The 13,610-nt window shown below is 45.9% G+C and overlaps 1 protein-coding gene across 1 annotated transcript in view; it reads left to right on the top strand.

Annotated features, from left to right (window-relative positions):
- Nucleotides 1-210: 210 nt before the first annotated feature.
- Nucleotides 211-13,610, top strand: part of LOC102417793 (rod cGMP-specific 3',5'-cyclic phosphodiesterase subunit alpha) — a gene marked incomplete at its 3' end in the record, with an annotated part of 39,678 nt that continues 26,278 nt past the window's right edge. The window contains exons 1-5 of the mRNA XM_006104492.3: nucleotides 211-815; nucleotides 7,022-7,174; nucleotides 7,815-7,904; nucleotides 8,531-8,671; nucleotides 11,547-11,621. Coding sequence (XP_006104554.3) covers nucleotides 342-815; nucleotides 7,022-7,174; nucleotides 7,815-7,904; nucleotides 8,531-8,671; nucleotides 11,547-11,621 — 933 coding nt within the window. The remainder of the gene's footprint in view (nucleotides 816-7,021; nucleotides 7,175-7,814; nucleotides 7,905-8,530; nucleotides 8,672-11,546; nucleotides 11,622-13,610) is intronic.

The raw sequence follows: 13,610 nt of genomic DNA on the forward strand, positions 1-13,610 counted from the left end.
TTTTTCAGTTGAGCTCATGGCCTGCTCTGTGAAAAAATCTCTTCTCAGTTATTAGCGGGCCAAGGTGAAGAGAGAACTCTCACCTTCTCCCATCTGGGGCCCAGCGGCATCTGGAACACTCTGATCCTCGTAATCCTTCTTCTTGGGGAATATTAATGATTTAATCTCCCAAGCTCACTCCCTGTCCTATGCAGCCACATCTGTGAGATCTGCAGACAAGACCCAGAGAAGTCGCGGTGGATCAGAACGCACCCGGACTCAGTTTTGCCACAGACGACCAAACTGTCCTCAGAAGGCCAGCCTCAGCCCCTCCACGGAAGTAACCACTGAACTTCCTGGCCATGGACGAGGTGACGGAAGAGGAGGTGGAGAAGTTTCTGGACTCAAATGTCGGCTTTGCCAAACAGTATTACGACCTCCGCTACCGAGCTAAGGTCATCTCAGACTTGCTGGGGGCCAAGGAGGCAGCCGTGGACTTCAGCAGCTACCACCCGCTGAGCAGCGTGGAGGAGAGTGAAATCATCTTCGACCTCCTGCGGGACTTCCAGGAGAACTTGCAGGCCGAGAAATGCATCTTCAATGTCATGAAGAAGCTGTGCTTCCTCCTGCAGGCAGACCGCATGAGCCTGTTTATGTACAGGGCCCGGAATGGCATCGCGGAGCTGGCCACCCGCCTCTTCAATGTCCACAAAGATGCTGTCCTTGAGGAGTGTCTGGTGGTGCCCGACTCCGAGATTGTGTTCCCCCTGGACATGGGCGTGGTGGGCCACGTCGCACACTCTAAAAAGCTCACCAACGTCCCCAACACAGAAGAGGTACCCTCTTCCCCATAGGAGGGAGGGCAGGGAGGCATTATTTGGTGGGGGGGCGTTCTGACTGCAAAGCCCACTGGGATGGGGGAGCTGCTGGCCATATGACTGAGCTGGTGATGACTTGATGCTTCTTTTTATTTATTTACTTATTTATGACTTTTTATTTGGGGAAACAAACTTAAGAGTTGAATTTTAAAAATAGTACAGAGAACTGTATACCTTTCATCTAAATTCACCAGTTGTTCATATCTTGCCACACTTGCTTTATGTCTCCATTCTTTCAGATCCATTTGGGAGTCAATTACAGATAAATGCCCTTTTAACCTTGGGTTCTTTGTTGTGTATTTCCAGACCAGGAAAAGATCTTAAGTATCCACAGTACAAGATCAAATTCAGGAAATGTAACATTGGCACAATACTATTATCTAATGAACAGTCCTATTCCATTTGGCCAGTCGTCTCAATGGAAGCGCTGTCTCTTGTCTCCTTGAATCTGCAGGAGTTCCCCAGTCTGTCTTTGTTTTCCATGATGCGGATGTTTTTGAAGGGTACAGGCCAAATACTTTACAGGAATGTCCCTCCATGTGGGCTTGTCTGACATGTTTTCATGCCTAGATTCAGGTTATGTGTTTCTGGCAGGATACCACCAAGGTGAGGTGGTGCTTTGCTTCGTGCGTTAACTCAGGAGACAGGATGGCAGTCTGCCTCATTCCTGGACATGTTAGCATCGAGCACTTGGTTGAGCACTTGGCTCCTTCTTCTAAGAGTCCAGTGTTGTGTGGGATTCTACTGGCAGCTCTGACAAAGACCTCTTTGATCTCTGGGGGTAAATCCCTTGAATGCAGCTCTCCCCATAGCCCTCTGCCAGGGCCAATTCCTACTCATCCTTCAGATCTCAGCTTAAAGGTCACCTCCTCTGGGAGGCCATCCCAGATCCCTGTTACAGCCTCCTTCCTAACACCCATTACCACAATAAGTAAGTCCTGGGGGCCAGGGACCATGCCTGCCTTTTTCTTTTCTTTATCTCAAGACCCAGAATCCAGCAGATGCCCAGTAAATACTTGGCATGAAAGATTCACAACCAGGTCGTATGGCATACAGTGGACTCTTGAGCAATACGGTTTGAACTGTGCAGGTTTTAAAAATCCACGTATAAGTTGACCCATGCAGTTCAAACCCGTGTAGTCCAAGGGATCAATTCCTCTAACACATTCTCACCTGAGACAACGTTTGCCCCGCGATAACAAGGCCCATGCACTTCCCATTTATTGCTGTACTGGCTAAACCAGGAGCCTGTGTTTGGTCATTTCCAAGATCCAGCCTCACAGTTTGTGTCTCTGTGCTCATCTTGCCTCTGACTTTATTTCAAATTAAGGATTTTAAGGTTAAAAAGAGGAGGAGCCATGGGGCTTCAGAGATCATCTCATTGAACTTTTATTCAGTGAGTGAGAAGCCTGAAGCCAGGAGAGCTTGAGAAGGGGCTTGCTCAAAGTCACTAAGGAGTTACTGCAGGCCCAGGACTTCACATCCATCCATGAAGAATTCAAATGGGTCATCTTTTTGACTTGGATTCCTTGGCAAGATAAGCAGCACACACTTGGGCCTGTGTGGGAGATGGTTTTCTTTGAAACACACTGGGCGGCACCTCCCGTGGAATTCCTCTCTCCCTCATCTCCCCTGGACACCCAGGGCCAAGGGTAACGGTCCTGCACCCAGGGAGCTTTCCCGGGGACTCGCCTATCACTGGATTGGGGGGTGTTCTCCCTTCAAGTCTCTCTAGATTTTAAGTGTAGCCAACACGGATTGTCACGGCATATCTATGACACACTCTGACTGTATCTGTTTTACAGAGGATGGAACTGAAACCTGGAAAGATCAGTTAAGTAACTTGGTCAGGGTCCTGCAGAGAGAAAGGGGCAGCGTGGGGACGGGAACCCGGGCACCCTGGCCTGTGCCCACACTCTTCACTGCCCCACTCTCCTAGACCTCCTCCTTATCTGTAAGATGACGGCACTGGGCCAGGTGCTGTTTACCAAAGGTCACTTCAGATCGTACAGCGGAACGTTAGGGTGTGGAGCTTTGAGGTCCGATCTGGGGTGAACCATGACTCAGTCACTTTCTAAGAACATGGTCTTGGCCAGTGATGGCGAACCTTTTGAGCTCGGCGTGTCAGCATTTTGAAAAACCCTAACTTAACTCTGGTGCCGTGTCACATATAGAAATTTTTTGATATTTGCAACCATAGTAAAACAAAGACTTATATTTTTGATATTTATTTTATATATTTGAATGCCATTTAACAAAGAAAAATCAACCAAAAAAATAAGTTCGCGTGTCACCTCTGACACGCGTGTCATAGGTTCGCCATCACTGGTCTTGGCAAATCATTTAGCCTGTCCGGGCTCACTTCCTAATTTACAAAATGGGTGAGAATACCTGCTTCACAGTGCTGTTGTAGGATTAAAGGAGAGAACTGCTTCTCATCTAGTGGGGTTCTGGACACATTGGCTCATAGTGGCAGCTCCTGCTTCTTGTTACTGTTATTACTGTTTTGTTGTTGTTGGGATGGACGCTGTGCCAGGTCTGCATGGGATTTGGAAAAGAATCCAGTCGTGCCTCCTTGCCCTTCTGGAGCTTTCGATTTAGATTCTATTTACAGGAAAAACAGAGAGCAGAGGTACTGAGAGCTTCTCTGGGCCCTGGTGTTGCAGGGCTGGGAATTTAGTTCCCTGATTTCAAAGATCCCAGTCCAAGAGTTTGCTGAGCCCTGTCTAAGGGACAGCCTGCCACTTCCTGTTCCACCTCAAGGTTCACTCTGGAAGTCATGCCTGTGTTTCTCTGGAAGTTTCCCAGCCTTGGTCAGTCTCTGGGCTGGTGGCTCAGGCCTGGCAGTGAAGTCAGTGCAGGCTAGCAAGCCTTGTGTACTTGGGCATTTGCATGTGTTTGCTTCTCCTGTTGTTCCTGCTTGAGAAATCTTATTCTATTTGGGGCTCTGACAGTGACTGGGGATTGAAGTGGGGGCAGTGTTAGGGGACTGAACCCTTAACTTGTGGGGTTTGATGATAGCTCCAGGTAGATAGTGTCTGAACTGAACTGAATTGTAGGACACTCAGCTGGTGCCGGAGAATTAGCCAGCGGTGGAAAAACACCCACACATCTGGTTGTAGAAGTGGCATAGGAATGTGGTAATGTGAGATGAGAGTAAAGGAAAACAGTGAGTTTTTCCTAGACACGGACAAATCCCATTCTGAGGACGGTCCTCTCAAAGACCCTTATATCAGATATCCAGCTTTCCTGCTCTCTTCCTCCTCCTATAAGACTGGGAACCCAGCACTCTACGTCAGAAAGAAACTGCAAGGAGAACCTGTCCCAATACTCTGCTTTTTACCAAAGAGGAAGCTGATGCCTGGAGAGGTTTCAATTACTGACAACGTACTGATGGGCCCCTGCAGCCACTCAGAGAACAAGTCTCTCCCTCCCTGGGGCTCCAGGGTACCACTCATCCCATGGGGGCACCCGACATTATGGTTGGAATTGTGGGTTCATGTTTTATATGATGTCCCCACTATACTGTGAGAACCCAGTGAGGACAACCTCAGCTTTCTTACTAGTCTTGGCATATCCAATGCCTCTGGCAAAGTCAGTGCTCGGTAAATATGAATGAATGAATGAATCAATAATCAATCAATCAATCAGTGTATTAATGAGTGAATGAAGTCACTATACCACGTGCCAGCAAGAAATTGTCTATAGAACAGGAAAAGTGACAGTTCTAGGTGGCAGGTTGATATGAGGGGTAATGAGACAATATATGTAAATTGTCTGGCTCTGGGCCTAGTACATCATCATTATTCAATAAACAGTAGATCTCATCATGAGACACAATGGAGCTTGGCACTGTGAATGTTTGAAAACAGGAACTGAGGAGTCTGGGAATGAGAGGCAGTGTTGCATTGCATTGGAATAAAATCTAAACCCTGTACAGTGGCCTCCAAGGCCCTGCCAGGTAGGCCCTGTCCATGTCTCTCACTGCCTTGCCCTCCACTTCCCTTCTCCCACCCTGTGCTTCAGCCACACTGGTCTTCTTTCTGTTTCTCAGATCATTGTCCACGTCCACCCTTGCACCCTTGCCTTTGGCCTTTGCCTTCTCTGTGTTTCCTGCTTTGAATGCGCTTCACTTGCCTGGCTCCTGTGAGTCCTCAGCTCTCAGGATTACCTCTTCAGAGAAGCCTCCCTCACCATCTTTACTAACTACAGTAGCTTCAGCCTGCCACCCCTGTCTATAGCATCACCCCCTTTTTCTCCTTCAGAGCAGTTATACAACCTGGAGGGAGAATGCTTAGTTGTTTACCCACTTCTTGTCTGCCTACCCCATTTCACCAGGGAAAGAAGTTTACCCATCTTGTTCACTGCTGTAGCCCAGGGTCTAGAACAATACCTACATACTTACAGAAGGTGCTCTGTTCATGTTAACTGAACAAATGGATGACTTGGGGCTTTCCCTAGCTGGTGTCTGATTCCTAGACTTTAAGCAATAAGCAATCTGAGCTAAATGGCTCGTAAGGCCCCTTCTGCCTCTGATAATCTGAGTTTCTATGACACAGTTTAGAACACTTTATATGCTGAAAACGTAAGGATGGCAACAATTGTGCAAGTGCCAGTCCACTGGTAGCTGTATTACATGTAAAGGACATTCCAGGGATGAGAACTCAAGGGAAAGATGGTAACATCAGTCTCAGACGCAGGTGAGGCCCAGATACTGCTCTCCCTGGTAGAGGTGAGGTGAATATTGCAAGACGGAACTGACCTCATGAAATGAGCCTGAGCATGCCCCACGCAGACCTGGGTTCAGGGATTTGTCACTGTCCTTAGAGAAGGACATGGAAAATGCTCTGTGGCTAATGCTTCTTTGGAGGTTTTGTTTAATCCACGGATGCTAATTCAAGTACAGCATGACAGGCTTCTCTTAATTCCTTTACCCTTTGCCTGGTTTGAGACACCTTCGTTGACAACAATGCTGTTGCCAATTTATTCAATCCCACTGCAGAGCATCTCCCTCTGAATTTCTGAATCGAGAAAAGACTGCACACTCATTTCTTGCAAAGCTCTCTCAGTTGGCTCTGTGAAGTACACCTCCATTCTCACAACAGCATGAGCTGGGCATGTCTGGGCTGGCATGTGTTCCAAGCAATGCTGACAGTTGGTAAACCTTACAGTGTTACAAGGAAACAGGAAGGTGGATTCTTCTGGAATGAAGACAACAATTTAGGATCTGTCTCCTCTTTCTGACCACACAGACGGCACCGCCCTATACTGGTCTCCCAGGCTGCTTTAGGGGTGGAGTGTGTGTATGTGTGTGTGTTTGTACTCTCACAGCTTTGAGCCAACCACTATGTCCTATATCACTATTACTGATCTATCAATGTACTGGCCTGACATGTAGTCTCCCCTGTGTCGCCAGTGTTCAGCATAAGGCCTGATGCATAGTGGGCTACCCATTCAGGTTTGTAGGAGGGGGATTTCCATGGGACTGGCTGTGTGGCGCTAGAACTAGACTATCAGAAAAGCTGAAAGCAACATATTCTTTTGTTCAATGACCTGGACCTAGGTCTAACCTTATCCAGGCTTCCCCAAAAGGCAGCAGAGCTAAGGGCAGGTTTTGGAGTCACACACACCCAAGTAACAAGTAAAGTTAATCTTCTCGAGTTTCAGTTTCCCCTTCTATAAGATGGGGCACTCATGGTCCCCATCTCGTAAGTTATCGGGAGAATTACATTGAGATGGTGCAGGCGAAGTGCCAGGCACGATGCCTGCTAGCAATTGTGCTTATTATACTCACGAAGGTCTTCTTCTCATTAAGTTTCTGTTTCGGGCTTAACTAAACCTTCTCTAAACCTCCCTCCCCAGGCAAAGTCAGCCCTGCAAGGCCCCATCCCAGGGCTACCGCGTGCTTTGCTCTCATCTCCTCCACAGCCCTTCACAGGTGCATCTCGGGCTTTCTTCTCCTACTGGACTCCAGAGGTTTTCAGGGCAGACATTCCCTCCGATTGCCTTGCCCTGCTGAAGGGGAGACGATGGAAATGTCTTCATTCTCTTGTCAACGGAGAACAGGGAGCCCCCTCACCCCATCCCTACCATGGAGCTCTGAGGCATTTTATTGTCTTTGCTCTTCATCTGCCCACCCAGCTTGCCTCTCTGCCTTCTTTCAGGATGAACATTTCTGTGACTTCGTGGACACCCTCACAGAGTACCAGACCAAGAACATCTTGGCTTCCCCCATAATGAATGGGAAGGACGTGGTGGCCATAATCATGGCTGTGAATAAAGTGGGTGGGCCCCACTTCACCAAGAGCGACGAAGAGGTAAGAATGCTTTGGAAAGTGTGGGGTGGCCGTGCTAGCCCATTCTCCCAGCTCATGAAGGCGTCTGAACCTTGCTGTTTGGCTTGGCCTCGGTTTCCCCATCCGTAAGACAAAGTGGTTAGTGTGACGCTCTCTGAGGGAGGCACGGCAGGATCCTGGGCTTTGGAGCCAGGAATGTAGGGTGATTGTTCTGGCTCTGCTAATATCTAGCTGTTTGACTTGGGCAAGTTACTTAATTTGCCTGAACCTCTGTTTTATTTTTTTTATTTGTAAGAAATAATGACGCGGGGCTTTCCCTAGTTGGGTGTCTGATTTCTGGGCTTTAACATAAACAGTTTTAAAATGGGGATTACTTTACAGCTTTCATTTCTTGGGGTATTTGTGGTGATCAGATAAGATAACATTCATAAATGGCTTAGCACAGGGTGTGCAAACCCAATAAATAGTAGCTACATTGACATTCTATATTCTGTGAGTTTTATACTCTTATAATGCAACATGCTTCGAGTCAGCATTCCACGGTCCATCTGCTCAAATTGCCTCTGATGAAGCTTTTAAAATATTCATGTGTTTGCTGATGGTAGAAGTGACCAGAGGCATTTCTTCTCATCTATTTCCTCACATGCTCGTTGATTTTCAGATTCTGCTCAAGTACCTCAATTTTGCAAATCTAATTATGAAGGTGTTCCATCTGAGTTACCTGCACAACTGTGAGACTCGGCGTGGCCAGGTAGGGAGTTTGGCTCATGGGAATGGGCTGGACATGTGTTTTTCTTTTTTACTGAACATTGATGTGATCAGGAAGGTGGTAAGAACCATCACACAGTCTCTGCCCAACACCCCTGGTGTTAGGAGGTAGTGGATGTTTATAAAGCTCTATTCCAGAGTGATTGTATGCACCAGTTTTCAAGTCAGATAGCTTGGATCTGAATCCCTGCTAAGTCACTTACTAGCTCTAAGACCCGAGCAAACCACTTATTCTCTCCAAGCTTCAGTGTCCCCATTTGTAAAATGGGGATCATTATGGTTCTACCCTCAAAAGATTATTGTACAGAACAAGAGGCGACATGTGGGGAGCACTTGTGCTCAATCAGTGTTTGTTATTCTCCTTCTCTTTAACAACCTATGATATCACAGAAGTGGAGAGAGTGGTAAGCCGGCCAATGATTTCACCTCCCTGGACCTCAGTTTCTCTTTCTACAAAGTGGGGATGATTACCTTGTCTCTATCTCAGCATTATTGTGAGGGTGAAAGGAGATAAACTCTAGAGAACTTGACAGAGTTGCCATTCTCCTCTAGCTCAGTGAGCTGCTGCTTTGTACCTCGAAAACATTGACTGTTTTGGTGTTTCTGCAGATACTGCTGTGGTCGGGGAGCAAAGTCTTTGAAGAGCTTACGGACATCGAGAGGCAGTTCCACAAAGCCCTGTACACGGTCCGAGCCTTCCTCAACTGCGACAGATACTCTGTGGGGCTCTTAGACATGACCAAGCAGAAGGTGAGAAAGGAGTGAACCTTTCCAAGAACAGGTTAAATATACACCGAGAGGAGCCAGACTGTGTCACCCAGTCATTGGCACGGGAGGATGTGGACAGTTGTAGAAAGTCTGTCTCAGTTTTACACTGAGGAGAGGAGTACCAACATTTAAAGGGGGGAAGTCAATCTAGGGCACAGGTGAGTAAAAACAACCCGCATCTTCCCTCGTCAGCTAGAAAAGAAAGTGTAGGTGAGAAGGTGTGGGTGAGTGATAAAGAGATTTCTATATAGGGTGACAATCCAGAAAGAAGAAAGCTGCCAACTTCAGGAATTCTCAGAAAATGCACTCAAAGGTGGGCAGAAGCCTGTCCTATGGTTCGGAGAGCCCAGGGCTGACCCAGGCAATGGAAGTGGGGGCAGAGGCTTCGGTCTGGTCCCTCAGAATGCTCAGGGGCCAGGTTTGCCCCAGATACGTTGGCCAAGGAGAGAGCCGGAGAAGGTTCCTGGCATTGTTTTTCAGCTACGTTTCTCCACGCTAGCTCTCACCTTGCTCTTTCTGTCTCTGCCTCCTGAGCCTAATCATGCTCTGCCTTGGATTAACCAAATAACATTCCAGAGTTATTTAGATTCGTGATTTCCTATTCCAAAGGTCCAAGGTACAGGATTCCTGTCAGTTTCACTTTATGCCTTGTCATGCTGAGCATGGTGCACAGAGCAATGGAGACTCTCCCAATATTTGGTTGAATGAGTAGGTGAATCGCAGAATCTGGGGTTGGAAAAGACCTTAGATCTAGTGTAGCAATAAACCCTTTGATAATCCTTCAGAAAGTAGCCTATGAATGGATTCATACAAATGAATGGTTCTTTTAAAAATATATATATTTTTTATTGATTTCAGAGAGGAAGGAAGAGGGAGAGAGGGATAGAAACATCAATGATGAGAGAGAATCACTGATTAGCTGCCTCCTGCACGACCCCCACTGGGATCAAGCCCACAACCCGGGCATGTTCCCTTGACCAGAATCGAACCTGGGACCCTTCAGTCCACAGGCCGACGCTCTATCCACTGAGCCAAACGGCTAGGCAGCGGTTCTCAACCTTTGGGTCTCGACCCCTTTGGCGGTCGAACGACCCTTTCACAGGGCTCACCTAAGACCATCCTGCATATCAGATATTTACATTACGATTCATAACAATAGTAACATTACAGTTATGAAGTAGCAACGAAAATAATTTTATGGTTGGGTCACAACATGAGGAACTGTATTTAAAGGGCCAGAAGGTTGAGAACCACTGGGCTAGGGCAATGGTTCTTTTTTAAATCCAAAAAATTTCTGAGTAGCTGACTTAGAAAAACTCCATCTTAAGGTGCCCAATTTTTACCTTAAAGGATCTGCCCCCAGGTGCAAGCTGCTCTATGCTGTAGCATTCCTCCCTCCATTTCTTTTAAACTCCCTGTGAAAGGGGAAGTCACATTTCAGCAGGAACATTCTAATTTAGTCATCCCCCAAACACGGAACACCCAAGCAATTAGAGGTGAGTTGGGCTGCCTACAATCACTCTAAGAACCTATCCCCCAGGTTGCTAAGGTCTTACCTGACCTATTGTCATTATGAAAGAAGTAAATAAAGCCACTGACTTTTACACTTTAACTGGGAGAACTTTATAGTATGTGAATTATATCTCAACCAAGCTTTTTAAAAGAAAGAAGAGAGAAAGAGAGAGGAAGGCAGGCATAAACATGCCCCACTTTCCACCAATCCCTTGCTGATGACTTCTGCTTCCCCTCAGGACAATCTTCAGAGCCACCCAGTGTTTGACACAGGCAGTGTCAGCCCAGAGCACCTATCCTTCTAGGCTCCTCTAACATTTGTGTTCTCCTTCCATTACTGTTTGGTTCTTAGCCCATCCACCTGACCGGTCCTCCGGTACTTGATTGCTTCTTCCATGAGACTGCAAGTTTCTCCAGAGTGCAAACTGGGCCTTATCCATCTCTGTATATCTAGCAGAAAGCATGTTGTGGGGCTCAGGTAGGGCTCCAGTTCATGTTTCACACCCAGAATTGAATTTCGTCCTGTTGTCAGTAGTCCAGAAGAAGCTGACCCCCTCTTCTTGTCCTCTGGATGATATTAGGATAGGCAAACCACCAAGACAAGATTGTTCAAATAAGAGAGAGGCCAAGAGCAAGAGGGCTTGGCATCCTACCCACCCAAATCCAGCACTCATCTATCACTGACCCTAAAAATTCACAAATGAGCAGAGAGGGCACTGGAGAACTGTGCAGCTCTGAGTACAGTGGGAAACCAGTTGGGGAGCAGCAGGAAGAAGCTTGTTGCAGTGTCCCAGTCGGTTTCTTCTCCTGAGTCCAAGTGATGGTACAGTGCCTTTGCGGGCTCCTTCTTCTCTCTCTGCCCATGTCTTTCTTTGTCAGATGTCTTCAATGTCATCTTTCTTGTGGATTCTCAGATACAAGTCTATCTATCCATATTCGACACCATTGCTTTTTCTTTCTCATTTGGAAAAAATTTTTTTTTTCCTGATTACAAAAGCAATATCTGCTAAATAAATTATAGTCTCATGCCAATCACCCAGGGAAAACCAGTTGTTACTCCTTTGCTGTGAATTCTTTGAGAACATTTTCTATATATAGTTAAACATTTGGGTCACATGATCTATATTCTTTTGTCACCTCACATTTTTCACTTGTCAGTATATCATGGACACCTTTTTAATCAATACATACACATCTGTAGCATCATTGTCACTATATGCTACAACAAACTTAGGTTGTTTCTAAGTTTTCACTATTATAAATGATACTGCAAAGGACATTGTTTTAGCCAACCCTTCCATCATGTATTTTCAAGACATGTAATTATCGTTTTCTTCATGCCTAGGAATTTTTTGATGTGTGGCCAGTCCTGATGGGTGAAGCTCCACCATACACTGGCCCAAGGACTCCGGATGGAAGGGTAGGTCGCTCTCTGGCCTGCTCAATATGATAAAATGTTGAATGAAATGCAAATGTAAAGCACTATAAAAACTGCTGACTTTAAAAAAATCACTTGGGTATTTTTCTTCTCTGGGTTGAGATGTCTCCCTTAAAGTTATAATTTCTCACTATAGCCAAGTCCTGTAATTTACAAGCTTCTTTAATATCTTGTTGGAATTTCATAGTAACCTAGTAGGTTGAATAAGAAGGAATCCACATTCTCATTCCACAAAAGAGGACATAGCCCCAGAAAGATCAGCAACTTGTTTAAGAATTCACCCAGCAGGAGTTCAGATAATAAGACCTGGAAATATCCTTACTATTTAATTGAGAGTATATAAATTGGTAGCCAGAGGTCAATTCCAATGAATAAGTAAACTTGTTTGACTGCATACATTTAAAAATCTATCTTTTTACTTTTAAAAAATTGAATTGGTAGCTTAGCACTTAAAAAAAAAATCATGGTAATTCCCATACATATCTATAGTCTCGGTTTCTTTTGAAAAGGTAGACGATCAGTCAAAACCGGACCCACAATCCCATAGGGTAAATTTGATTGGAGCTGGGTAGCAGCTATCTCTGTAGAATGTGGTCTGAGCTCTCCAGTTTGCCACAGTCCCTTCCTGTGAACACCTGGCCCCCCCTGCTCACATTTTTGTTTCTGTCAGGCCTCTAGGCATTCGAGCTTGTGACCGCTGGTCTCATACCATTGCTTTTTTTTCAAGATGAGGTACAAACATTTGAAAGAAACTGATGTGATATGAGTGGGAATGTGGAAATGGTCCAGGGTAAATAGACTGAGCCCTCAAATGGCCTATAGAACCTGTGGAATAACTGAGTGACCTTAGCTGAGGCCACACAGGGTAAGTAAGCAGCAGAGTCATTTCCTGGAGTGAGTTTTAAACCAGTGCTTTCCTACAAGCCCTTTTAGCCTGTTTGAAATGGTATGTCAATTTCTGCTGGGAGGTTTGACCCCACCCAGCCAACCCTAACCCTACTCAAAATAAAGGTGTGTGTGTTTGTGGTAGACTCAAACTGTGGGAATTCAATATGAACACCCTTGCCTGTAAGCTTTATTAATACGCCAGAAGAGATTTCAACTTTGGAATCCACATGGTCTGCTGTGCTTTATCCAAAATGACCTTTATCACTTACTGTCGTCCAGTTTCAAACTATTCTTTTACTCACACAAGTTCATGATTTCATTAGGAAAGACGGAGTCTTCAAGGTTTGCATCCTATACCACTGTCACAAGCTATTTGGGTGCATATTTCCTTTTTAAGTACAGCTTTTCATGTTGGTATAGCTGACATGTTATGAGTTTTTGCTCCAAAATATGAGCTGGACTTGTATCTCCTGGAATTTAGGAGGGGAGGAACTACAATAGAGATCAGCATAGCTTTCAGACACCATCAGCTTCAACCAACTTTGATTTCCGTGGCTGCTTTGATATTCAGCTCTCTGAGCTGAGCCCTGAGATCAGAGGTCACGTCTAACTCCCAGGTGGCCAGAGAAAGGTCGTGTTTTACCTTATCTGGCTCTTCACCCTCGAGTACCCTGACCTTTAAGATTGAACTGAACAGGGTATTTTCTCACTGAGCACCAGCCCAGGAAGAGCTGCCCATCATTTGTTTAATTCAAGAAGTTTTGGTTTCACTGAGGTAACTAGCACACTCATGGCTAAGACTTTTCCTTCCCCAAAACCTTCTCCATCTCAGGTAGCCCAGGCTCAGTCAATCCTTGCAAGACTATGAGTCATTACATTGAGATGGAAAAAGGCCAGAAGACAAAGGACGTTGGAATTGGTTGGTTGCTCACTTGTATGGTGAGGTTGGCCAAATAGTTCCTTGGACCTTTCATTTTCCCATCTAGGGGAGCTGTCCCTGAACTCATCTCCAAAGTCAGTTCCAGGTCCTGGATAGCTAGTGAGGACGGCACACAAAGGCCTGAGCTAGAGCCCAGACACAGC

Source organism: Myotis lucifugus, unplaced genomic scaffold (assembly GCF_000147115.1).
Source record: "Myotis lucifugus unplaced genomic scaffold, Myoluc2.0 scaffold_576, whole genome shotgun sequence".
In the NCBI taxonomy this organism is placed as follows: domain Eukaryota; kingdom Metazoa; phylum Chordata; class Mammalia; order Chiroptera; family Vespertilionidae; genus Myotis; species Myotis lucifugus.